Source organism: Bufo bufo, chromosome 3 (genome assembly GCF_905171765.1).
Source record: "Bufo bufo chromosome 3, aBufBuf1.1, whole genome shotgun sequence".
Classification (NCBI taxonomy): domain Eukaryota; kingdom Metazoa; phylum Chordata; class Amphibia; order Anura; family Bufonidae; genus Bufo; species Bufo bufo.
The window spans coordinates 579,035,882-579,063,098 of NC_053391.1; the positions used below are offsets into that span (position 1 = coordinate 579,035,882).

The 27,217-nt window shown below is 43.9% G+C and overlaps 1 protein-coding gene across 1 annotated transcript in view; it reads right to left on the reverse strand.

Moving 5' to 3' along the window:
• B4GALNT1 (beta-1,4-N-acetyl-galactosaminyltransferase 1) overlaps nt 1–27,217 on the reverse strand; it is a 241,814-nt gene that overhangs the window by 28,319 nt on the left and 186,278 nt on the right. Inside the window, exons 7-8 of the mRNA XM_040425765.1 lie at nt 22,676–22,768; nt 16,337–16,527 (exon numbers count right to left, since the gene is read on the reverse strand). Of these exons, the coding sequence (XP_040281699.1) occupies nt 16,337–16,527; nt 22,676–22,768 (284 nt within the window). The remainder of the gene's footprint in view (nt 1–16,336; nt 16,528–22,675; nt 22,769–27,217) is intronic.

Here is a 27,217-nt window from a genome sequence, read left to right on the forward strand (position 1 = left end):
ATTTCTACTGGGGGGGCATTATGGTGGGCTTTATTACTCCCCCATGGTATGACCCCCTAGTAGCAGCACCAGCCTCTCCCTGCTCTGCTATCCCTCTGCCCCTTCTCCAAATCCTGATTATGAAATCTCTCTCATTAGGATAAAACACATCAACTCCGCCGAGCCCCCCGGTCAAAGTGTTGAAGTGGTGTCCGAGAAACCCAAGGGCCAAGCCAAGTAATTGTAAGTTTTTATGTGGAATATATGTTTGTTATACACATATAGCATACACTGTGCCACACAATATACAGTATACCGCTACACTGTGTAGTCTGTTCTATAAGCACCATTGTTTTGTGACGGCGGACAGAAAATAATCTGGAAGTGCCCCTCCCGAGACCAGGCTTTGGATCCGCCACTGGCTTGTGAACAGCAATCTTTAAGTCTGACCACAGATTTTGTATTGGATTGAGATCTGGGCTTTGACTAGGCCATTCCCACACATTTACATGTTTCCCCTTAAACCACTCAAGTGTTGCTTTAGCCGTGTGTTTGGGGTCATTGTCCTGCTGGAAGGTGAACCGCCGTCCTAGCCTCAAATCACGCACAGAGTGGTACAAGTTTTGCTCAAGAATATCCCTGTATTTAGCACCATCCATCTGTCCCTCAACACTGGCCAGTTTCCCAGTCCCAGCTGATGAAAAACATCCCCACAGCTTGATGCTGCCACCACTATGTTTTACTGTGGGGATAGTGTTCTTTGGGTGATGTGATGGGCTTGCGCCAGACTTCGGCCATCAAAGAAAACGCTATAAAGTTCAATTTTAGTCTCATCAGACCAGAGCACCTTCCTCCATACATTTTGGGAGTCTCCCACATGCCTTTTCGCAAACTCACAACATGCCTTTTTGTTTTTAGCTGAAAGTAATGGCTTTCTTCTGGCCACTCTGCCATAAAGCCCAACTCTATGGAGCGTACGGCTTATTGTCGTCCTATGTACAGATACTCCAGTCTCTGCTGTGGAACGCTGCAGCTCCTCCAGGGTTACCTTAGGTCTCTGTGCTGCCTCCGATTAATGCCCCCCTTGCCCGGTCCATGAGTTTTGGTGGGTGGGCGGCCGTCTCTTGGCAGGTTAGTTGTTGTGCCATGTTCTTTCCATTTGGTTATGATAGATTTGACGGTGCTTCTGGGGATCATAAAAGATTTGGATATTTATTTATTTTTTTATAATCTAACCCTGACTTGTACTTTAAACAAGTAAGGGACAATGTTGAGGAGAGTTCCTTGGCCTTCGTGGCAGTGTTTGGTTAGTGATGCCTCTTGCTTAGGTGTTGGAGCCTCTGGGGCCTTTCAAAAAAGGTGTGTATATGTAATAACAGATCATGTGACACTTAGATTGCACACAGGTAAATATCATTTCACTAATTATGTGGTCTTCTGAAGGTAAATTGGTTGCACCAGAACTTTCTATGGGCTTCCTAACAAAGGGAGTGAATACATACGCACATGCCAATTTTCTGTTTATTTCTAAACAATAGTTTTATTTATATATTTTTCTCATTTTACTTTACCAACTTAGACTATTGTGTTCTGAGCCATCACATAATTCAGATTAACAAAACATTGAACTTAAGGCTGTAATGTACCAAAATACGAAAAAAAAAGTCAAGGGGGGTGAATACTTTTGCAAGGCACCTTACATAGATACAGTATCAGAACAAAGCTTACTACATACAGTACCAGAACAAAGCTTACTACATAGATATGGTAACAGAACCAAAACTTACTACATAGAGACAGTAATGTCCAGGGTCAGACTGGGCCACCAGAGGATCCTATTGTGGGCCCAAGCTCTGACAAAGGCATGGTTTTACTCGGGGTCCATTATTAAGGTCCCCTATACCCAGAGGTTGGGCCCAAGGGACTTCAGTCTGACACTGGTAATGTTCATTTGGTTTAAATTCAGAGGCAGAAAAAAAAAAACTGATGCTGATCTGCCTCTCAGGGCCGGCGTGAACACCCGGCACACCCGGGCAAGTGTCGGGCCCACTGCGCCCGCTCACTCGTTCAGCTATGTGGTCTTCATTGAAGTGCCTATTCTGGATTCTAGGGAAGCTTACCCCCAGCAATGCAGACCATTTTTTTTGCAGAGTGCACTGCTGGGGTGGGCGGCCCCAGGACTCAGAACAGGGTAGATGGAGTTTCTTACTGGCATAAAGGACCTTCCTGAGGTCATCTGTCCATGTGACCAGTGGGAGAAGAGCAGAGAGCTGTGTTCCTGTAGGAAGAGGAGCCAGGCTGGAGTGTGGCGAGGCCTAGCTATGCGTGTCCGTCCCCGAGTGTGTTGTGTGTCCCGAGTGAGTTTGTCGTGTGTGTGTGTGTGTGTGTGTGTGTGTGTCTGTCTAAAGTATTGCTTAGACTCCATACCACAGTCTAGCCAGTGCTTAATGGGTTACATTTTAGACCACCTTCTGGTACATGTTGATAATTCCCTTTTTAAACCCCAGTCCATGCCCCTTCAGTACTGGGAATCAGTGGGAGTCATATTAGAAAGTAACAAAGGGTTGGAGCATAACTAAATGTGTATAATCCTAAAGAGATACCATTTAAAACTTAACTTTTATTAATATCAATTAAATCCCTAAGTATGCATGATATACACCAAACGCTGCGCCAATGGTGACCAGGAACTAGGGATGTGGGAAGACTAGTGCTGGGTCTCTAACAACTAATCTTACCCTACACTGGATGTACCTTCGGGTGGCAATGTACTATCCACAGAGATATAACTAAATGAGGAATTCCCTTTTAATGCCCCCTTAAGGTGGCCACACACACACACAATAGATAGAAGTTGGTTGACGATCTCACCATCGCACCGGTGTCTGTGTGTGTGTGTGTGTGTGTGTGTGTGTGTGTGTATGTATGTATGTATCTCTGTCCCCATGTAGCTCTCTGTCCCAGTGTGTGTGTGTGTGTGTGTGTCTCACCATCACCATGCCCACAGTGTTCCTATGTCTTGACGCAGCTGCATCAGGACGTTCTGTGTGGGGCAAGAAGAAGAAGATGGAAGATAAGGCAGCGCCACCAGCATGGATTCCGTGGAAGAGCCACAGGGAGGCACACTAAGGACGTAGGTAACACTACCACATTATGAGAACTAGTGTTATCTGTGGTTTTACATAGGACTGCAGGTAACACTACTACATTTTCTGTACTCAGATAGCCATCACTGTGTTATCTGTGCTGTTACATAGGATGGAGGCGACATTTACTATATTATCTGTACTCAGAGTTATCACTGTAAGGGGGCCCACTGATATTTTATCGCCCAAGGGCCCACATGAGCCTGGAGCCAGCCCTGCTGCCTCTAAAATCATTTAGTTTCCAAATTTAATCACTGATTCTGCCAGGAGATAGGGTGGGACACATTGTTTGGAGCTTGCTAATAAAAATCAGCACAGGTGAGAAAAAAAAAAAAAAAAAAAAAAAAAAAAAAAAAAAAAGACTCCAAATCGAGATTAAAGGTGTTGTCACTTCTGTGGCATTTATGATGTAGTGAAAGTTATTATAAGCCACCTACTAATGTATTATTATCTATATTGTTTCCTTTTCTAGCTGGATTATACACTGCTCATTTCCGTGGTAACAACCACCCTGCGATTTAGCATTGGTGGCCATGCTTACACACTATAGAAAAAAGCACCAGCCTATGTGCGCTCCCACGGTCCCGGCCACCAGAGAGGCCGGTACTTTTCCCTATAAATGTGCAAACTCAAAAGATGGTGGCTCACCTCAGGTGGGGTTCTGGATAAGGTGCGTCTAGCCCAATGTAGAGGATCACCCCTCCTCTAGTAATAAATATGGTTTGAATCAAAAATCAGGGCGAGCGCTCAACACCTGGACCAAGGAAGCGATGGAATTTAAAAATGTATTAAATCACAATATAACACGTGCAAATTTCAGCCATAAAATCTAAAATACATAGTATCAAAAACACAGAAGGGATGAATAAATAATAACGGTCACTGGTGGTCTAAGCAACTATGTAGTAAACTTATATGGATATAATCAGCCAGGATAGTTGTTAGCAACCTAGCGCTTCTCTGTCCCATAAGCACTGAAGACAATCAGTAGGTATAGTTGATTAATAGACACTGTTCCAGCGCTAATATAGCGATTAGGCAAGTAAATGAAACAGTTCCTGTTGTTTGTGTAGGCACGTGACTAAAGTGTCCTTAGATGCCGATCATGTCCATTAAGTTGCCATACACTTTAGATGGTATGCCTCAGCGCATACAATGTGCAAATATAGTGTTCCTACCTTCCTCTTGGTGAGTCCCGAGGACGTCTCTGTGGACGTATGCGGTAGGTAAGCAGCAAACCGTAAAGGATAGTTCCGGCGTCTGGATAGTGGCTCCTGTGATGCGCTATTCCCGGATCTCGCGGGATTTTGGACGAAGTATGTATCCTGGACGACACAAAGTGCTGCTTTACAGATTATGCGCTCGGCGTCCTAGGAATCCAAATTCTTCTGCTTATATTAATCTTTGCATAGCCATGCATATGATGTGGAGTTGTTTCTGTCACAGGTGTGCGGCCCAGACGCGTTTCGGGAACTCTTTCCCTTCGTCAGTAGACCACTGACGAAGGGAAAGAGTTCCCGAAACGCGTCTGGCCCGCACACCTGAGACAGAAACTACTCCGCATCATATGCATGGCTATGCAAAGATTAATATAAGCAGAAGAATTTGGATTCCTAGGACGCCGAGCGCATAATCTGTAAAGCAGCACTTTGTGTCGTCCAGGATACATACTTCGTCCAAAATCCCGCGAGATCCGGGAATAGCGCATCACAGGAGCCACTATCCAGACGCCGGAACTATCCTTTACGGTTTGCTGCTTACCTACCGCATACGTCCACAGAGACGTCCTCGGGACTCACCAAGAGGAAGGTAGGAACACTATATTTGCACATTGTATGCGCTGAGGCATACCATCTAAAGTGTATGGCAACTTAATGGACATGATCGGCATCTAAGGACACTTTAGTCACGTGCCTACACAAACAGGAACTGTTTCATTTACTTGCCTAATCGCTATATTAGCGCTGGAACAGTGTCTATTAATCAACTATACCTACTGATTGTCTTCAGTGCTTATGGGACAGAGAAGCGCTAGGTTGCTAACAACTATCCTGGCTGAATATATCCATACAAGTTGATTATATCCATATAAGTTTACTACATAGTTGCTTAGACCACCAGTGACCGTTATTATTTATTCATCCCTTCTGTGTTTTTAATACTATGTATTTTAGATTTTATGGCTGAAATTTACACGTGTTATATTGTGATTTAATAAATTTTTAAATTCCATCGCTTCCTTGGTCCAGGTGTTGAGTGCTCGCCCTGATTTTTGATTCAAACTTTTCCCTATAGTCTGCAAGCATGACCACTGCTGCTGGATTGCACGGTGTTCGTACCCATGGAAACAAGTGTATAATGTGATGAAAAAATTAATCCTGCCAAAAAACCTTTTGGATACATCCTTTCTGCTGCAGATTTTTGTTTGAGCTTTAAATATTCACACTCCGCAAAAAGACAAAAAAATAAAATAAAAAAAGGAGAATCTGTGGAAACTGACCTGCAGTGTAGATTTTAAATCCACATCATGTCAATTTAGGCTACAGATTTCTATGACAGATTTCACACTCATGTTCACACGAACATGTGCCGCCCGTGATGTGCATTAGGGACCCATTCAACTTGAACGGGTCCGCGATCCGTCCACACCACAAAAATAAATAAATAAATAGTTCTATATTTTTGCGGTGCGAAGTCAAGTCAATGGGTTCACATTCGTGATACGGCCCACGGCTGGTGAACATATATTGCAGGCCTTGGCCAGCATACGTTGACTGAAATGTGCAGCAAAGTCTGCATGTCAATTAGAGGGATTTGCTACAGATCTGCAGCGCACTCTAAGGGCTGTATTTTAGACTGGCAGATAAACCTTACGATTGCCAAGGAGGAAGCATTCTTTCCAGACAATCGCCTGATCGTCAGTGAAGGCGAATGCTGCTATTACATGCAGCAATCTCCTCCACAGTGTTGCTAGTCTCCATACAGAATCATTATTTGCCGGCGGCACACTGATTAGACGGCATAATCTGCCGCAGGCAAATATTTTTTTTTTAGCCTGCAAAAGGGTCAGGCGGCCCTGGGGAGCCCACTGGTAAGATATATTGCCAGTCTGTCCCTGTACTCTTGCCATCAAATGTGACAAAGGAGGGAGGCTCCAGTGGCAATGTGAACAGAGCCTATAATCTAATTCATAAAATAAAACCTGGACGGAGCAGTCTAGACAAATATTCCAAATTCCCGTTCAGTTACACTAATTTTTAAATGCCAGAGATAAGCTGATGGTAGCGGATCAAGAGAATGTGTCCTTTGTATCAAATTCATTTTCATAGCACATGAGCATGTATTTTGGGCCAGTTTAGCTACGAGATCTCTCCTTGCCCTTAATGCCATCAATGCAGTCATTTGTTTACAGATGAAAGCTGGCAATTACTCACCGGTAATTCTGTTTCCTCATGGTCACGACAGCACCACCAGAGAGAGGGATTAGCACAGGAGGGCAGCACCACCTCCTGGGACATATGAAAAGTGGAGACCACTTTGGGCAGAAATGCTGGATCCGGTTTAAAGATTATTCTATCTTCTAGGATCTGAGTATAGGGCTCTGTCAGATAAGGCTGCTAACTCTCCTACCCTACGAGCCGATGTTATTGCGACTGAGAGGGCGGTCTTCTGAACTAGCAGTCAGAGGAACATCAGATGAGGGCTCAAAAGGACCTAGACATAAGGACTGAAGAACCACTGAAAGGTCCCAAGATCGTGATCGTATCGGCACGGATAACTGTAGTCTCTTAACTGACTTAAGGAATCTGATGATCCAGGGATGATCCGCAATCTTCTGGCCAAACAACGCCCCTAAAGGCAGAAATCTGAACTTTGAGAGTGGCCACTCAAACCCTTCTCCAGAAAATCCAAAATGTCCGCCAAGCTGGGTTTTTCCGGGTCAAAGGAAACCAGGTTAATCGTGGACAGAAATTTTCTCCAGATCCCGACATAAATCTTATACGCAACCTTTTTTCTGCTGGCTTGCAAAGTGGAGATGACGGTATCAGACAATCCCTTAGCTTTTAAAGTTAACCTCTCAAAAGCCAAGCCATCAAGTGGAGATTGAGCACCTCCAGATGACATACTGGGCCCTGTAAGAGCAGATTGGGAAGCTCTGGAAGGACCCAGGGATCCCCCAGTGACATATTATATATATATATATATATATATATATATATATATATATATATATATATATATATATATATATATAAATATATATATATATTAGGGTTGTCCCGATACCGATACTAGTATCGGTATCGGGACCGATTCCGAGTTTTCTCGGCGGTACTCTGCCGCCGATACCCCGCCCCGATACATAAATAGAATACTTTTTTGAACTAACGCTGCCCTCTCCCATGTTCCCATGTTCCCCTGTATCCCCACAGCACTTAAGCTTCCATAGCAGGCAGAGCAGACGGCAGCAGTAACGTCACTCACTGACGTAGAGCGCCTGCTCCGCCCACTTTATGAGTGAAGCAGGCGGAGCAGACGCGCAACGTCAGTGAGTGACGTTACTGCTGCCGTCTGCTCTGCCTGCTATGGAAGCTTAAGTAAGTGCTGTGGGGATACAGGGGGATACAGGGGAACATGGGAGAGGGCAGCGTTAGTTCAACTTAATAACTGGATAAGGATTCACGTTTATAAAAAAATACTTCGGTGAGCGGCGGGGCCCGGTGTATTGGGGGACACTGTTATGAGGGGGATCTGTGGATGACATATAGCAGTGTCATCCACAGATCCTCCCCATAACAGTTCCATCCACAGATCCCCTATAACAGCACCATCCACAGATCCCCCACCAAATAACAATGCCATCCTCAGATCCCCCCACCCCATAACAATGCCATCCACAGATATCCCACCCCATAGCAGTACCATCCACAGATCCCCATAACAGTGCCATCCACAAATCCCCATAACAGTGCCATCCACAAATCCCCATAACAGTGCCATCCACAGATCCCCCATAACAGTGCCATCCACAGATCCCCCATAACAGTGCCATCCACAGATCCCCCATAACAGTGCCATCCACAGATCCCCCATAACAGTGCCATCCACAGATCCCCCATAACAGTGCCATCCACAGATCCCCCATAACAGCACCATCCACAGATCCCCATAACAGTGCCATCCACAGATCCCCCATAACAGCACCATCCACAGATCCCCATAACAGTGCCATCCACAGATCCCCCATAACAGTGCCATCCACAGATCCCCCATAACAGTGCCATCCACAGATCCCCCATAACAGTGCCATCCACAGATCCCCCATAACAGTGCCATCCACAGATCCCCCATAACAGTGCCATCCACAGATCCCCCATAACAGTGCCATCCACAGATCCCCCATAACAGTGCCATCCACAGATCCCCCATAACAGTGCCATCCACAGATCCCCCATAACAGTGCCATCCACAGATCCCCCATAACAGTGCCATCCACAGATCCCCCATAACAGTGCCATCCACAGATCCCCCATAACAGTGCCATCCACAGGTCCCCCATAACAGTGCCATCCACAGGTCCCCCATAACAGTGCCATCCACAGATCCCCCACATGACAGTGCGTCATCCACAGATCCACAGATCCCCCAAAACGGTCACATGACATTTTAAAAAAGTATCGGTATTCGGTATCGGTGACTACTTGAAAAAAAGTATCGGTACTTGTACTCGGTCCTAAAAAAGTGGTATCGGGACAACCCTAATATATATATATATATATATATATATATATATATATACATACATACATACATACATACATACATACATACATACATACAGTACATACACACACACACACACACACACACACACCTAAAGAATTATTAGGAACACCATACTAATACGGTGTTGGACCCCCTTTTGCCTTCAGAACTGCCTTAATTCTACGTGGCATTGATTCAACAAGGTGCTGATAGCATTCTTTACAAATGTTGGCCCATATTGATAGGATAGCATCTTGCAGTTGATGGAGATTTGAGGGATGCACATCCAGGGCACGAAGCTCCCGTTCCACCACATCCCAAAGATGCTCTATTGGGTTGAGATCTGGTGACTGTGGGGGCCATTTTAGTACAGTGAACTCATTGTCATGTTCAAGAAACCAATTTGAAATGATTCGAGCTTTGCGACATGGTGCATTATCCTGCTGGAAGTATCCATCAGAGGATGGATACATGTTCTCATTCTGTTTACGCCAAATTTGGACTCTACCATTTGAATGTCTCAACAGAAATAGAGACTCATCAGACCAGGCAACATTTTTCCAGTCTTCAACAGTCCAATTTTTGTGAGCTCGTGCAAGTTGTAGCCCCTTTTTCCTATTTGTAGTGGAGGTGAGTGGTACCCGGTGGGGTCTTCTGCTGTTGTAGCCCATCCGCCTCAAGGTTGTGCGTGTTGTGGCTTCACAAATGCTTTGCTGCATACCTCGGTTGTAACGAGTGGTTATTTCAGTCAACGTTGCTCTTCTATCAGCTTGAATCAGTCGGCCCATTCTCCTCTGACCTCTAGCATCCACAAGGCATTTTTGCCCACAGGACTGCCGCATACTGGATGTTTTTCCCTTTTCACACCATTCTTTGTAAACCCTAGAAATGGTTGTGCGTGAAAATCCCAGTAACTGAGCAGATTGTGAAATACTCAGACCGGCCCGTCTGGCACCAACAACCATGCCAAGCTCAAAATTGCTTAAATCACCTTTCTTTCCCATTCTGACATTCAGTTTGGAGTTCAGGAGATTGTCTTGACCAGGACCACACCCCTAAATGCATTGAAGCAACTGCCATGTGATTGGTTGACTAGATAATTGCATTAATGAGAAATAGAACAGGTGTTCCTAATAATTCTTTAGCTGAGTGTATATGAGTGTATAAAAATATATATATATATATATATATATATATATATATATATATATATATATATATATATATTGCTCAAAAAAATAAAGGGAACGCTTAAACAACACAATGTAACTCCAAGTCAATCACACTTCTGTGAAATCAAACTGTCCACTTAGGAAGCAACACTGAGTGACAATCAATTTCACATGCTGTTGTGCAAATGGGATAGACAACAGGTGGAAATTATAGGCAATTAGCAAGACACCCCCAATAAAGGAGTGGTTCTGCAGGTGGTGACCTGACCACTTCACAGTTCCTATGCTTCCTGGCTGATGTTTTGGTCACTTTTGAATGCTGCCGGTGCTTTCACTCTAGTGGTAGCATGAGACGGAGTCTACAACCCACACAAGTGGCTCAGGTAGTGCAGCTTATCCAGGATGGCACATCAATGCGAGCTGTGGCAAGAAGGTTTGCTGTGTCTGGTCAGCGTAGTGTCCAAAGAATGGAGGCGCTACCAGGAGACAGGCCAGTACATCAGGAGACGTGGAGGAGGCCGTAGGAAGGCAACAACCCAGCAGCAGGACCGCTACCTCCGCCTTTGTGCAAGGAGGAACAGGAGGAGCACTGCCAGAGCCCTGCAAAATGACCTCCAGCAGGCCACAAATGTGCATGTGTCTGCTAAAACTGTCAAAAACAGACTCCATGATGGTGATATGAGGGTCCGACGTCCACAGGTGGGGGTTGTGCTTACAGCCCAACACCGTGCAGGATGTTTGGCATTTGCCAGAGAACACAAAGATTGGCAAATTCGCCACTGGCGCCCTGTGCTCTTCACAGATGAAAGCAGGTTCACACTGAGCACATGTGACAGACGTGACAGTCTGGAGACGCCGTGGAGACCGTTCTGCTGCCTGCAACATCCTCCAGCATGACCGGTTTGGCATTGGGTCAGTAATGGTGTGGGGTGGCATGTCTTTGGAGGGCCGCACAGCCCTCCATGTGCTCGCCAGAGGTAGCCTGACTGCCATTAGGTACCGAGATGAGATCCTCAGACCCCTTGTGAGACCATATGCTGGTGCGGTTGGCCCTGGGTTCCTCCTAATGCAAGACAATGCTAGACCTCATGTGGCTAGAGTGTGTCAGCAGTTCCTACAAGACGAAGGCATTGATGCTATGGACTGGCCCGCCTGTTCCCCAGACCTGAATTCAATTGAGCACCTCTGGGACATCATGTCTCGCTCTATCCACCAACGTCACGTTGCACCAGACTGTCCAGGAGTTGGCAGATGCTTTAGTCCAGGTCTGGGAGGAGATCCCTCAGAAGACCGTCCGCCGCCTCATCAGGAGCATGCACAGGCGTTGTAGGGAGGTCATACAGGCACGTGGAGGCCACACACACTACTGAGCCTCATTTTGACTTGTTTTAAGGACATTACATCAAAGTTGGATCAGCCTGTAGTGTGTTTTTCCACTTTTATTTTGAGTGTGACTCCAAATCCAGACCTCCATGGGTTGAAAAATTTGATTTCCATTCTTAAATTTTTGTGTGATTTTGTTGTCAGCGCATTCAACTATGTCAAGAACAAAGTATTTCAGAAGAATATTTAATTAACTCAGATCTAGGATGTTATTTTTGTGTTCCCTTTATTTTTTTGAGCAGTATATATATATATATATATATATATATATATATATATATATATATATATCTATATATCTATATATCTATATCTCTCTATCTATCTATCTATATCTATCTATCTATCTGTAGTTGTGGGAGGGGCTGCCTCCGCTACTTATCCTCAGCAGCCGGGAGTAGAGGGCGGTTGTTTTGTGCAATCACCCCGACGTTGGCCTCCTGCAGATAGCGCGGCGGCGATCGCGATGTCACTTCCGGCTCTTTCAACTTCCGGCTCCTTCCTGCAGCGTGCGGTGCCCGCGGTGAGTAGGTCCTTCGGATCTTCCGGCCCTGGCCCTGGCCCCAGCCTCTCCGTAGCTAAACAGCCACGCTGCCTCCCACCCGGCACGAGTCCGCATTTCTGACGCGCCCTGCAGCCTGGTCGGGGGCACCCACCGCCGGAGGCACGCTCTGGTCCATCATCCCCGGCGGTCGGCCCTGCCACTAGGTTGCCTTACACACACCTTCCGGGTGTCAGGTTGGCGTTTAAATATATATTGTCTTGTAGGTTTTGTTCCATGCGATTAAATAGGTGATATGCTAATAAGCAGGCCTCATTAGGCTTCCCCATCGTGATGTAGGCTGTTATTTTGAACAATGCTGACCAAATCATTTGTAGATTATAGGAGGCAGGTGGGATGCTGCCGGTAACAGGCAGACATATCACTTCCAAGGTAGTGTACCATGGTCCTCTCCTATCTTGCTTTTCTCTGTACAATCTCTTCCTTCTATTCCTCAAGGTGCACAGGTGTTTGGGCTTTCTCCACAGTACTCGGCTGTTTCCCAGTTAGTGCCGGCCATGCATCACTCAGGCTCGCCGTGCTTATTTACAGGTCATGCCTTGCCCATGTCATGCTCGTCCAGGTTATGCTGCGCATCTCTCAAATCATGTGTCATTCAGTTTTATCGTCCGGCAGGGTGGCGCTGGTCCCTGTTTCGCTCATATCCGGTATCTTTCATATAGAATCGAATGATTCACCTAGGTCATCTTTCATGAAGCTTAATATGGGTTCCTGATTCGCTCAGGCCAAGGTTTGTGTAAGTGTAATTGCCCAGGTCACTCTTCATACGGTGTGACGTGGTTTTCTGATTCGCTCAGGTCTGGTATCATGTTTATTGCCTGGAACGCTCAGGTTATCCTTCATGCAATGGAGCGTTGGTTCCTGAAATAACTCAGGTCATGTATCAGTCATGTATAATTGCCTGAATCACTCAGGTAGTCTGTCTTACAAGTTACGTTGGTTCCCGATTCGCTCAGGTCTTTTTCCCTGCAGTGTATTGTTGGTTCCTGATATCACTCAGGTCATGTATCAGTCATGTATTGTTGCCTGAATCGCTCAGGTTGTCTGTCTTACAATGTTACGTTGGTTCCTGAATCGCTCATGTCTTTTCCCCGCAGTGTACTGTTGGTTCGTGTTAGCTCCGGTCATGGGTCCTGCATGTATAATTGCCTGAATCGCTCAGGTCATTCTTCATGCAGTGCAGCATTGGTCCCTGAATCGTTCAGGTCATGTATCATGTGTTTAGTTACCTGTATCACTCAGGTCGCTTCCTTGTCTTCAATCTGTCAGGTCCCTCTAGCGCCCAGCGGTATCAGGCCACAATGAACAATCTGGGTAGACCAATTACTTATCTAGGACAGAGCCAAATATGCAATAATTTTAAATTCAGGGGGGATGGGGTTTCAGCAGTTGCAGAGCCTTGCATATCAGCTCCCTCTGTTTCAGGGCCCATCCTTGTTCCAGCTGCCCGAAAAGACAGAACAAAACGCTATAACTAGCAGACATTAATATCAAGCTTTTAGCCATCCTGTTGCAGGAACACCCTGATCGCCAGCTGACTCAGTTCCTTCTTTCTGGATTCAAGAGGGGTTTCCATACAGTATTCATTGCCCTCCCTCAAGTTTCCTGGGAGGGAGGGAACTTTCTGTCGGCTACTCAGGACCCAGCATCAGTAGATACTTTGTTGCAGTCGGAGGTCCAGAAAGGTTTCCTGTTGGGTCCATTCCAGTCGATCCCTTTCGAGACTTGGAGGTTAAACCTGATTGGCCTTGTAACCAAGCAGTCCTCCAATAAAAAGCGCTTAATTTATGACTTGTCTGCTCCTCACATGTCATCCATTCCCAGTTTGAATTCTTTAATTCCGTCCGAAGAATTCGCCATGAGTTACTCATCCATCGATGAGGCCATCAGGTACATCTTGCTAGCAGGGGAAGTGGCATGGTTGGCGAAGGCTGACACAGCGGATGCATTTAAATTGCTCCCCATTCTTCCCCAGTTATGGAAGTATTATGGATTACATTGGGCGCATAGATATTATTTCGCCAACCGGCTTACTTTAGGGTCTAAGAGCAGCCCATGGCTGTTTGATAGATTCGCGTGCGCCCTACATTGGATTCTGGTTCACCATGGGGGGTTGGACATAGTTATACATTACCTCGATGATTTTTTGATCATCGAAAGCCCGCATGGTGAACCTATGGGTTTAGGGAGTTTGCTACAACTTTTCGTCAAGTTAGAAGTTCCCGTAGCAACAGCAAAGACTGAGGGGCCGGGCACCAGGGTTACCTTCTTGGGCATCATCTTCGATTCAGTCCGTATGGAGGCCAGCCTCCCCATAGCAAAGCTGTCCAAGATTCGGGCCGCAGTCTCCTCTGCGGCTTTGTCCAGGGTCCTATCCAAACGGGAGATCCAGTCCCTGTTGGGTTCCCTAAACTTTGCTTTCAGGATCATGCCCCAAGGCAGATCATTCACGTCTAAGCTCCTCACTCTCCTCCTTTCAGTTCCGGATCAGGATTCCATCATCCAACTGGACAATCACGCCGTGGCGGATTTACGAATGTGGCAATCGTTTCTCACCAGGTGGAACGGCATCTCTTTGTTCGTGCCTTCCCCGGATTCCGTTTCACCCACAGTCTTTTCTGAAGCCGCAGCCTCTCGCGGGTTCACCGCCATTTTCCATCCCCACTGGTTCGTTGGCAGTTGGCTGGTGGAATTCATCTCCGACGCTGTTTCTCTGAGGTCATCCCCATTGTTAGAACTATACCCGATAGTGGCAGCCGCCCAAGCCTGGGGCTCACTCTGGGCCAATAAACCAGTAGTTTTCATGACAGACAGCCAGGTTTTAGTGGATGTAATCACGAAAGGTAGGGCCAAGTCCCAGAAAATTATGTCACTTTTGCGTAAATTAGTTTGGCTGTCCTTGAAATTTAACTTTCATTTTTTCGCATTCCACATTCAAGGGGCGAAGAACATTGCGGCTGATGCCTTGTCCCGCTTTAATTACACCATCTTTTTCCAGGAACTACCAGATGAAGACCCCGTCGGAACTCCAGCCCCACCATTCAGCTCCCTCCTGATGGACTAGGGTCCCTGGTAGCCTCTGCAAAGATCTTAGTGCAACGTTCATTAGCAGCCAATGCTGCCAGGAACTACAGAGCAGGATTCAAGGTCTTTCAACGGTTCGTATACGCCCATCCACAAGGGGACTTGGACAAAGTCACTTTCCTCATGGTGTTTATAGCCTATTGTCATTCCCACCGCCACCTATCATTTAATACTATCAAATTGTATATAGCAGGAATACAGCACCATCGGATGCTCAGCGACCCACCAGCAAGTCCATCATGTCAAATCAGGCCATCAAAGCTACTCTTAGGGGTATCCAAAAGAATAACACGGGTGTCCAGGTTCGCAGACAACCGGTCTCAAGTGAGCTGTTTTGCAAATTGTCATTAGCCCTGGACGGTCTTCCTTTTGGGCACTCGGCCAGCATCACCATCAAAGCGGCCATGTACCTCGGGTTCTATGGTTTCCTTAGACCCGGGGAATTCACCTGCAGCTCTCAGTCGCACCACGCTCCTCAAGAGACATCTCATCTGGAACGATAATCACTTCACGTTGTACATACCAACCACCAAAACCAACCAGGCAGGTCCTCCTATCGAAGTCGAGTTTTTCCCCACATCCAGTAGCTGGTGTTCTGTCAAAGTTCTCAAGGAACTAACAGCCTTACCTCAGTCAGCTGCCTTAGACGACCCGATGCTAACTTTAGATGGCAGGCCCCTTTCATCTGCCCTATTCATCACAAACATACTCATATTAGCGGCAGGATTAGCATACAATCCTAGCTCAATTTCCAGGCACTCCTTCCGTATAGGAGCTGCTTCAGTGGCTTCGAGGCATCAGGTTCCGGCCCATGTGATCCGTAAGATGGGTCGCTGGAGGTCATCATGTTACGCAAGATATATTCCTAATCCACAGGTTGAAATATCTAGAGCCTTTTGTTCATTAGCTCTGTAAAGGTCATGTTTTGCTCAATTAAACTTTCACCTACCAGAGTGGCGACCTTCATTTTTGCCCACATATTTAGGCCTTACCTCGTACCTGGCTCCGGGCACACTCCAGCCAGATAGGTCAGGGCAGTGTTGTAGGCATGCCTCTTCCGTCACACGCTCATCTCAGCTCATACCACTATAATATATATATATATATATATATATATATATATATATATATATATATATATATATATATATATATATATATACACACATATATACACATATATACACACACACACACACACACACATACACATACACACATATACACACACACAAATTCTGTACCTTCCCAAAGGGCATGATGTAGTGTTCGATGAAGGGTCCCTCGACCTTCTGCGGCTTCTCACTGTCATCAGCAATTATTATGGTCACCGTCGGATAAAATTTCCTGATGCTTTCAATCAAATCTTGCAGCTTATCATAGCGAAGGAACGTTTTAGTTGCTATGGTGACCAGGGCGCTGATATTGTACTTCGCTGTAAAAACAATAGATATGTATTCAGTCTTCTGTATACAGTGTAATTATCACTTTTATGGCCGAGTGAAATAGTTCTGCAGTTAAAATAACTAGATAAAAATCGGGCACCACCGTTAACAGCTAAACTGTACGACAATTAAATGCAAGCTACAGAAGGTGTTAATGAGGACTCCTATCCAAAATAGTACACTATTGCATGCTTCACATTTAGAATAGATTTTCTCATTACGGTGGCCTTGCCATACAAGGGTACATGCACAAAGCAGTGTAGCTTACGCGGCTTTGGCTGGCGGTTGATCCGCTGAAGTTATGAAGCGGCGCCGGCCACTACATAAATTCGGTGCATTCAGTGCCAGTCTAAAAGTAAGCCCTCTTCCTTGCTGTCTTACATTTAGACCATTTTCTACTGCAGAAAATGATGAACGAGAAGGACCTGCTAGCCCGTCCCCTTCTCCCGTCCACTTTTTATTTTTAGACCTGGCGTGAGCATGGAAAAGTTGCAGATTGTGGCGCAAACATAGGCGTATTTTGGATAGTAAATGACCCCCTAAGTCCATATGCACAAAGCCAGCACAATGTGACTATATGGTACAGTTATACTGCCACTTACCATCGACATAATGGGGCGCTTATATAAAAATTGGTAATTTGCCAGCAGTTTGCCAGAAAGCATGTTACCATCTTTATTAAAATGTAACAATCCCAGGGGACGCTTGCTGTATTCAATTCATATGCCCATTTATTTTCACAAGTATATATCCATATAGAGGACGCGTTTTGGCCCGTCCAGCCATCTTTATTAAAGACCTCCAATGTTCACAAACCTAGTGCACCTGTAATGGTACATGGGGGGGAGGAAGGCACCACAATCATTTTATACACAGATTATGCGAAATGTGTGCTGTGCCTTTAATCACTTCTTATTCTGGCTGAAAAGTGATATCTGTGCAGTCTAGCCAGCCACCATAGCATGGAAAGAGTGACAGCATCCAACAGGTAAAATAATAAGGCCTATATTCCTCCAACAACTATAGCACAACGTTTCGACACAGGTCTTTCTCAAGTAGCCACCACAGGCCCAAATGTCTGTAGATGGGGACTCGCAATACCTACTGTTGCAGAGAACATCGGCCCCAGCAGATTTGGGAGCTTAGGGAGTTAAATAAGTGGCTCAGAAGCTGGTGCAGGAAGGAAGGGTTTGGGTTCATGGAGAACTGGCCCGACTTCTTGGTTGGTTACATGCTCTATAGTAGGGACGGGCTGCACCTCAATGGGGAGGGTGCAACTGCTCTGGGGGGAAAAAATGGTTAGATGGCTGGAGGAGCTTTTAAACTAGGATCTGGGAAGAGGGTGAGGGGGGTCATACTAATAAGGGGGTAGATAGTGTAGATAAAGTGGGATATAGGAGGGGACAGTGGGAATTTAGTGGGGGCTGGGGTTAGCAAGGAAAGTAGGGAGAAGACTGGGCAGAACTCTACACCGATGAAAAAATAGAACTGCTGGTAACAAGAACCTGTTACATACAAACCAACCAAGGTAACCAAAAACTCATGGATATTCACGTTACAGGTAATTGTAATTTAAAATGTATTTTCACAAATGCCAGAAGTCTAGCTAGGAAAATGGGGGAGCTGGAGGCTATGGCACTAGAAGAACACAGATGTAGTTGGTGTGGCTGAGACATGGTTGGACTCTTCGCATGACTGGGCTGTTAATATTGAGGGTTTTACACTATTTAGGAAATACCGGGTCAATAGAAAAGATGGTGGTGTGTGCCTACATGTGAGGAGTGATCTGAAGACAAGTGTCAAAGAGGCAATTGTGGGCGAGGATGTGGAAACCTTATGGGTGGAAGTTCAAAGGGATATAAACACTTAAAATAATATTGTGTAATCTCTAGACCCTCTAACATCACAGAGGAGATAGAAACTCAACTGTATAACCAAATAGAGCGGGCGGCACAGGCTGGTACAGTGGTCATAATGGGAGATTTTAACTTTCCAGACATTGACTGGGGTCATGGTTCTGCCTCAACAGCAAAGGGGAGAAGATTCCTCAACTTGCTGCAAGACCACTTTATGGGCCAGTTTGTAGAAGATCACATTAGGGGCAATGCTCTGTTAGATCTGGTAATTTCTAATTATGCAGAGCTTGCTGGAAATGTAAGGCTACTTTCACGCTAGCGTTTTCAATTCCGCTATTGAGATCCGTCATAGGATCTCAATAGCGGATGAAAACGCTTCAGTTTTGTCCCCATTCATCGTCAATGGGGACAGAAGTGAACGAAACGGAATGCACCAAAATGCAGTGTTTTTCTTTCCGCAATGTGGAGAAAGATCAGTTTTCTATTGTGTCAGAATACGGATCCGTCCCTACATTGTGTGTCAGGATGGATCAGTTTTCTCTGACAATAGAAAACAGATCCGTCCCCCATTGACTTTCAATGGTGTTCAAGACTGATCGGTCATGGCTATACAAGACATAATACAACCGGATCCGTTCATGACAGATGCATGAGGTTGTATTATTGTAACGGAAGCGTTTTTTGCAAATCCATGACGGATCCGCAAAAAACACTAGTGTGAAAGTAGCCTTACTGTTTGAGAAACACTAGGTAATAGTGACCACAATATAATCATATTCCCCCTAAACTATAAGACGCAAACTGTCAGGCAGAGCAAAAACACAATTTTAAAAAGGCTAATTTCCCTGGGTTTAGGGCAGCATTTCAGGGCATAGACTGGGTGCAGCTACTGTCACATAATATTGAGGATAAATGGGAGAGCTCTAAATCCACATTGAGTAATTGCACAAAAATATTTATTCCTTCAGGTAACAAGCAACGGCTAAAATTAACCCCCCCCCCCCTCCCATGGCTTACAGATACTGTAAAAAGGGCAATAAATGACAAAATAGGGCATTTAAAGTTTACAAAGGGCTTAACATCTGTAAAAAGGAGAGCAGCATCTGTAAAAAGCAGTTTTGGGTGTCAGGAATTTGCTGTCAGCGAGGGAATATCCAGGGTGGTTACTAATAAGTTGGAAAAGGAGGTGCAATTGGGCAGGACGGCAGGTCAGTTTGCAGTGCCCCCGATATCAGATTTAAGGGTATCACCATTTTGTGTAGTGCAAAAAAAAAAAAAAAAAAAAAGATACATTTAGGCTCATTCCCCATTCCCACGTGGCACATCGGTCAATGACTGTATCGACCCAGAGCTTTGTTCTGTGGTCTATACCTCCTTTAATGCGGCAGTGGAATGGGTCCGGCGACTGGGGCATTGCTGGAGAAAGTGGATGTGGAAGCGGCGTTTCGCTTGCTTCCAGTGCATCCAGAGTGTATGCATTTGTTGGGTTGTTACCGGAAAGGGGTTATTTCGTGGACCTGTGCCCTCCTATGGGGTGTTCGCCTTCGTGCGCATATTATGAAACTTTGTACATTTCTGGAGTGGGTGAGGTTGACGTTTCAGGTTGCCGGTCCATCCATTATTTGGATGATTTTTTGTGTTTGGGCCCTCCTGTTTCGGGGGTCTGTTAGTTATTGTTGCACACTTTGGAGTCAGTATTTGCAGGTTTTGGGGTTCCTTTGGCGGCGGGAAAAACCGTGGGCTCAGTCACGGAACTTTAATTTTTTAGGTATTGTCATATTTGGGGGATAGTGTGTCATTCAAACTTTGAGGTCTTATTTCGCTTAGCATTTGCGTTAGCCTTTTTTGGGGGTTTTCGGCTTGGGGAATAAGTTAATGGGAGTATTAACCGTCCGGGTGGGTTGTTTGGGGAAGATGTCGACCTTTATGGTGACAGGGTGGAATTTGGGTTTAGGAGTTTAAAAACTGATGTGGAAGGTAGAGGCCGTCGTGTGGTTCTTTTTTGTGTTCCGGGTTGTGATGTGTCCGGTGAAGTGTTTAGCAGATTATGGGGTTGTTGGGCGTCGGGTGAGTTAACCGTTGTTGGTTCACGCAGATGGGACGCGTTTGTCTCGTTTTCAGTTTGTTGCCGTTTTTTGCGTCGAACGTTGTCGTTAGATCCCAGAGACTATACAGGCTATTCTTTCCGGATAAGGGCGGCTACGGAAGCGGCTCAACAAGGCTTGGGAGAGGAGGTTATTTGTAAAATTGGCCGTTGGGAATCAAGGAGATTCTGCTCTTACGTCTAGCTGGGTAGGTCACGGGTTGGGGGTTCTGTTTAGGATATTTTATGGTGGTTTATGTTTGTTTGGTGGCGCTAGTGTGTTTCTGTTTTTTTTTTCCGGTTCCTCATCAGCTCTTGTATGGATCTTAGGCCATTCTTGTGTGTTTTGGGGAGCCTTGAGGGCAGCGGTTCACCAATTGGGTTTTTTCAAGGGCAGCGGCACGGCTGCGATCACTTGGTCGGAGAGGGATGTTGAGGGTTTGGTCTTACATAGTGCCTTGGAAGGTGTGGAGAGAGGCTCGGTCTGTGGAAAAAATTTATAAGGCCAGAATCAAGTTGAATAGGTTTTTGGCTCGTAACGGTTCCGTGGTAGTTCGGCATCGGTAATTGGAACAAGGGGTGGGTGAGTTTTGGAGGGGTGATGAGGCGAATTTAAATGCTGTGGGTATCTACTTATGGTGCTTGGGGTTGCAAGGGTGCATTGAGATGGCTTTATGTGGAGGGACACGCAGGCTTAAGGTTTCAAGGCTGCGTGTTGGTAGTGGTGGGAGGTCCTCGAAGTTGCCAGGTTGCCGAAGATGGAAGTGCCCTACAGTTGGGGCTGGACTCCCTTGGTTGGTGGCGGATTTAAGGGGTCCATAGGTTAGTGCCTCCTAGCTGGTGTTTAACGGCTGGAGGCAAGGTGGAGTTCCCCATATGGGATTTAATTATTTTACGCTTCGAGGACCTTCCTTCGTCGGTAATGTTCATAATCTGTATAGATGTAAATAATAAAACTGCTGCTGTGGCTGATTAAAATCCACAGCTGTGTCAGAGTGGTTATTGGGGAAAGTGAAAAACGATCCTTGGACATAGGTTGGAGAGTCAGCAGACCAGTAACCAGTACCAACATCATGGTGACAGATTCCCTGTAATGTATTTAAGCAGTTCAATACATTTTTACTAAAGTTAAATTTCACAATTCATACTTCATGTTGTGCATCTCGAGTGCTGACACTTGATATACCGCAGGGACAAGTGGCTGCGTTCAGGCTGGTTAAGAACACCACTGTGTTCCCACATCCTCTGAACAGTCAAATCTAACTTCATTGGAAAGAAGCACGTATGAGAAACAAAGCATCCTCACCCCATGCCCATAATCCATGTGCCAAACAGCACAAGACAATTTACTGCTGAGGTTACATCTAGTAATGCACCATAATCCCCTCATTATTTACCATTCACGACCTGCTTTTAATCCTCTAATAATCTAATAGGAAACTATTTTCCATCAGCCAGACTTCATTTCCTGACAGCTGATAATTCCCTCATTAAGTTCCAGCAAGCTACAGTGAAAGTGGTTATCCGAGACTTTTATACCGATGACCTGTCCTCTGTAGTGAATGGCCTGAGCTGCATTACCAAGCACAGAAGCTATTCAATGTACAGAGCTTTGCTTGCATTCACACAACCGTAGTTCTGGGTCCACATCCGTTCTGCAATTTTGAGGAAAGAGTGCGGACCCATTCATTTCAATGGGGCCGCTAAAAGATGGGGACAGCACATCTCTGTTTAGCTGTCTGTGCACGTATTCCACCATTTCTATTTTTTCTCTTATCCCTGTAAAATCTGTTAAACTGAAACTCGGAGACAAGAGACTTTTTAAAAGGAGGACCAGAAGTGCCAGATTTTATCATGGGTAGCCTAAAAGGTAAGTTACCCTGCCATGTTGAACATGCTTGTCTATTTGCTGGCCAAATGTTAGAGCAGAAGCTCGTTGGATGGGAGAATATTTAGTCTTACAATAATGTTGCTTATTCTAGTCTTATGAGTCCAATGGGAGGATCCACCCTTCACCATAGGATCGATAAAAAAAATTGCTGGGACTGCCCACTAGACTGATGCCCATTGTGAGCAAAGATTGTAATCTAATACAATATACACACTGAATATATATCAATCTGCTCAGCTCCTCCTGCTCTAACATGCTGCTTGCAGATGACAGGTACATGTCAACCTGTAATATACGGTGTTACTTACATTTACTCGGTCCCATATCATATAGCTTCGGGATGATGGGATGACGGACCTTAATGATAAATGTAGTTGTATGCCCACCACTCTGAAACTGGACTGAAAGGCAAGCAAAAGAATTGTCACATTGCTTTCAAAGAGACATTGACATTTAATCCTGAATCACAATTATTTTTTAAAATGTATTTTCTTTATATCTTCAAAAACACAGAAAAACAAAAATATCCAGAAATAACTGAAAGGGTTTACGAACAATGGCAATGAACATTCATTAGAGAGCATGTCAAAGTGTTTACTGAAGGCTGCACATCACTATATATTATATATGATAAAAAAAAAGAACCACAAGCAACCATAAGAGCTGCACTATTATGTGAACCAATAAAGTTGCTCCATTTAGCCCAAATCTTGGAATATAACAAAGAAAACTATCACAAGGACCATCTCTAGGAACCAATGACCTTGCTGCCTTAAAGGGCATCTGTCAGCAGATTTGTACCTATGAAACTGGCTGACCTGTTAGATGCCTTCAGCTGCCAAGTGCACATGTGTGTTGATCACAGGTTCATATGTGCCTGCATTGCTGAGAAAAAAGGAAGTTTTAATATATGCAAATGAGCCTCTAGGAGCAATGAGGGCGTTACCATTACACCTAGAGTCTCTGCAACTGCCACGCCCTCTGCACTTTGACAGGTCCAGGCATGATGACCTTTCCACTGCTTAGCCCTGTCAAAGTGCAGAGGGCGTGGCAGTTGCAGAGAGGGGCTTATTTGCATATATTGAAGCTTCATTGTTCTCAGCAATGTGGGCACAAATGAACATGGGACCAACACAGATGTCTTCAGCTGCCAAGTGCACATGTAACAGGTCAACCAGATCCATAGGTACAAATCGGATGGATGCACTTTAATCAAATATAAAACAATCAGCGATCTAACAGGGACCATACTTGATTCAAGTTGAATATCAGTATTTTCTCCGTTTTGGACCAGTATATTTAAATTTTATCACAGACAAACCAAATATGGGAGATATTATGTAAAAAAAAAACGCGCAGCTCCAGAAACATCAATGGAGATGTTAGTGTTCAAAGGCACGCAGACAGTATATTTCTAAAGCGATCGGTCACTGGATTAAAGTCCGGGTTTCCACTTCAGTCGATCTCTTAGTCTCCTAGATATTATACAAGACAACCCGACATCGTGAAATACCGTAGATGTTCTAGTAATCATGCTTTTTTTTATTATACTTACAAAGTTTAAAACAGAAATTCATATAAAATCACATAAAAACGCATCTAGTTCGTCCACCTGCCCGACCCCGGGTTTCACTCTCGCTTAGTCAGGGGCAACTCTATACTGAACTGAGACACACCCTTTTGTAAGGGTATGGGTGGTTTCTATAAAAGCTTTTTAGAGAAACATTCTTAATACATAATATGGCTACTAAAAACTCCAACAATGAAACTAAAGTTCCGATTTCATATATTATCCCTTATACACTATACAAATCCCAACACAAAACATCTAATTGGCATGTTCATATCCAAATAAATAAATAGCGAATAGATGACAAAACTTTTCTGTATTCCTCTCAACCTGATAAATTAATATTTAACTAGCATATCACCACAAACGTCTTATCCATTCTTTCAGCGGATTTATTACACATACATAGAATTTAAATCTCATGCACACTTCAAACCTTTCCGTTCCGATCATGTTATGCAATCCCTCCAATCCTTCAGCGATCTAGAGATATCCCAAAGATGGCACGTAACTCCAAACGATACATTCTATCGTTCTTCATTTTACACAGGTCTTGATATTAGACTTCAAGCTATACATTATACCATTTTTCATTTTAAACAGGTCTTTATATCAAACTCCACATTTAATCCAATCGGTTGTAGTGTGCCCAAAACGGTAGATCCATTCAACTTTTTAATTTATTTTTACAGTAGGATCCTTCCCTCTCCACTTTGTCCGCACTTTCTCCAACCCCACAAATTTCAAAACCCCTGTTCTTTCTTATAGTGGGCTGATACACTGTTTCCACACCTTTCTTAATGTTACAAATGTGTTCTTGCACACGTGTTTTTAATTTTCTCAGAGTCTTTCCTACATACTGGAGGCCACATGGGCACTCCAGCATGTAGATCACCCCTTTACATTCACATGTCAGTTCTCCTATTTTAAAACATGTTCCTTTCCTTCTAGAAGTAACCTCCTCAGTTTGACTTGATTTACCCTTGTGCGGTTTTTACAAGGTGCACAGAAACCAAACCATGTCAATTGGTGTTTTCTATATTTTTTTTATTAATGGGTAAAAAAAAAAAACTGTACCAATTTATCTTTAATATTTGGGGCTTTTCTGAAGGTAATGTTTTAATTTTTTTTTAGGATTACTCCCCCCAAAACCGGATCATTTTTTTCCCTTGTACCAGTTTTTACATAGCATTTTTTATCAGACCTGCATTACTACTGTATTGTGTAATAAAAAGCTAATCTTCGTTCCTCCTCCTTATCCTTCACAAAAATTCATCTTCTTTTACCACCTCCTCCTTACATTTCTCTAAGAATCCTTTTTTATATCCCTTTTCCAGGAACCTATGTTCAATTAATGTACTTTATCATAATCTTGTGAATCAATACAATTACGGTGGATCCTTTTTAATTGGCCTTTTGAGATGTTTTTCAGCCAATGTCTGTGATGGCAACTTGTGGTTTCTATGTACGCATTCACATCAGTGCCCACGTAGCCTCCAGTATGTAGGAAGGACTCTAAGAAAATAAACACGTGTGCAAAAACACATTCGTAACATTAAGAAAGGTGTGGAAACACACAGTATCAGCCCACTATAAGAAAAAACAGGGGGTTTGAAATTTGTGGGGTTGGAGAAAGTGCTGACAAAGTGGAGAGGGGAGGATCCTGTTGTGCATTTTCATAAGTATATAACATTTATCTAAATATCCTAATTATAGTGGATTTGATTAGACCCATAAGAGACCATATTGTTACATGTTGTATATTTTAAAGATGGCCGAGAGAAGTTCATGGAAAGGACACTGTTCATAAGATTTCTTCTCATGGATGTACCAGTCTGAGAAAAGGCATTCTTGTCTCCTTATGGATTTATTACTAAGATAAGGATATTTTCTAGATGCAGCTGGTGCTAATTACCTCTACAGTTTGGTATCTATTAATGAAGCAGAAAATCTGTAATATCTATATACACTTATAATTAACCTTAGTTTTTGTATAAAAAAAAAATCAATAAGACATATGTATCGTTTTATATTGTTACGTATTAAGGACGTTTATGTATCTGTTGATATATATTTCTCAATAGGAATGCAAAACATTCCTAGAGTATAATGAAAACAGTTTAAATATTGACTTTGTTAATGAGTCTCTGTTCCGGGAAAGATGTGTTATTTTAACTAACCAATCTCCCGTTGGTGTAACAGAGGGGACCCATATCTCTGAGAGAACAAGGTTCATTATATTATCTGTAACATAAATTAGAGAGAGTGTGAGAAATCCGAATGGTACCACAAAGTCTGTGTTTTAGTTGGTTTTGTGTCAAAATTAATCCCTCAGCTCTGATTTAAGGTTCCATATGTCATGTGTATAGAATGTGAGATAAAGTCAAACTTGGATATTTAACCCTTACTAGGATGATCCTAATAGCTTAGGTAATAGTGTCCCCTAGGGGTAAATGAGTAACATTACACCAACAGCAGAAATGCATTTTGGGTAATACAATGACATCACCGACATTATCATATGTACACGCCTAGCCAACAATGATTGGAAAACACCAAGCTAGGAAGGTGTGTCTAACTGATAAGTTTGTGATCATAAACCACACACACACACACACACACACACACGATGTAAGAAAACAGCAACAGGAAAAAAAGACAGGGGAACAAGGAAAACCGAAAAAAAGAAAGCCTAGGAGAAAGATCCCAATAACCAGGACAGACTTTGGAGCAGAGTTCCCTTAGTCTCTGCCCATCATCTGCATTCTCGGGTAATGCATAACTTTATTCTGTGTAGTGTTGATATAAAGTATTTAGTCTGATATTTAAAAAACTCTGTTGTATGGTGGAGGTATAGTTGTTAAAAGCGCTACATCAATATTGTCACTATTCAGTAAAGATGCATATTACTGAATAAAATAACTAATATTGATTTCAGAGGAAATTCTCTGATTGGAATAATTTTATTCCATAGTCAATACCAGGCTTGATAATTTTTAAGTTGTCTAACAATCCTACCCAATTATCTGAGATTTGTCATAGTTTTGTGGAGAGCAAGGGTTTGTATCTATTAACATTATTGAGTTTTATATCTGATTGTGGTCGAGACGGATCGTATTACATTTTATGTTTGAGAAGTACCGTGTATACATTGGTCTGTGTATTAGTGCCATCTAGTGACGAGTTTTGGATACTGCATATCACTGTGTGTTCTTGCATATTATTGAACTTTACACTGATTAAACTTTGATTGTATTTAAGTAATTGTATAATAAATAAT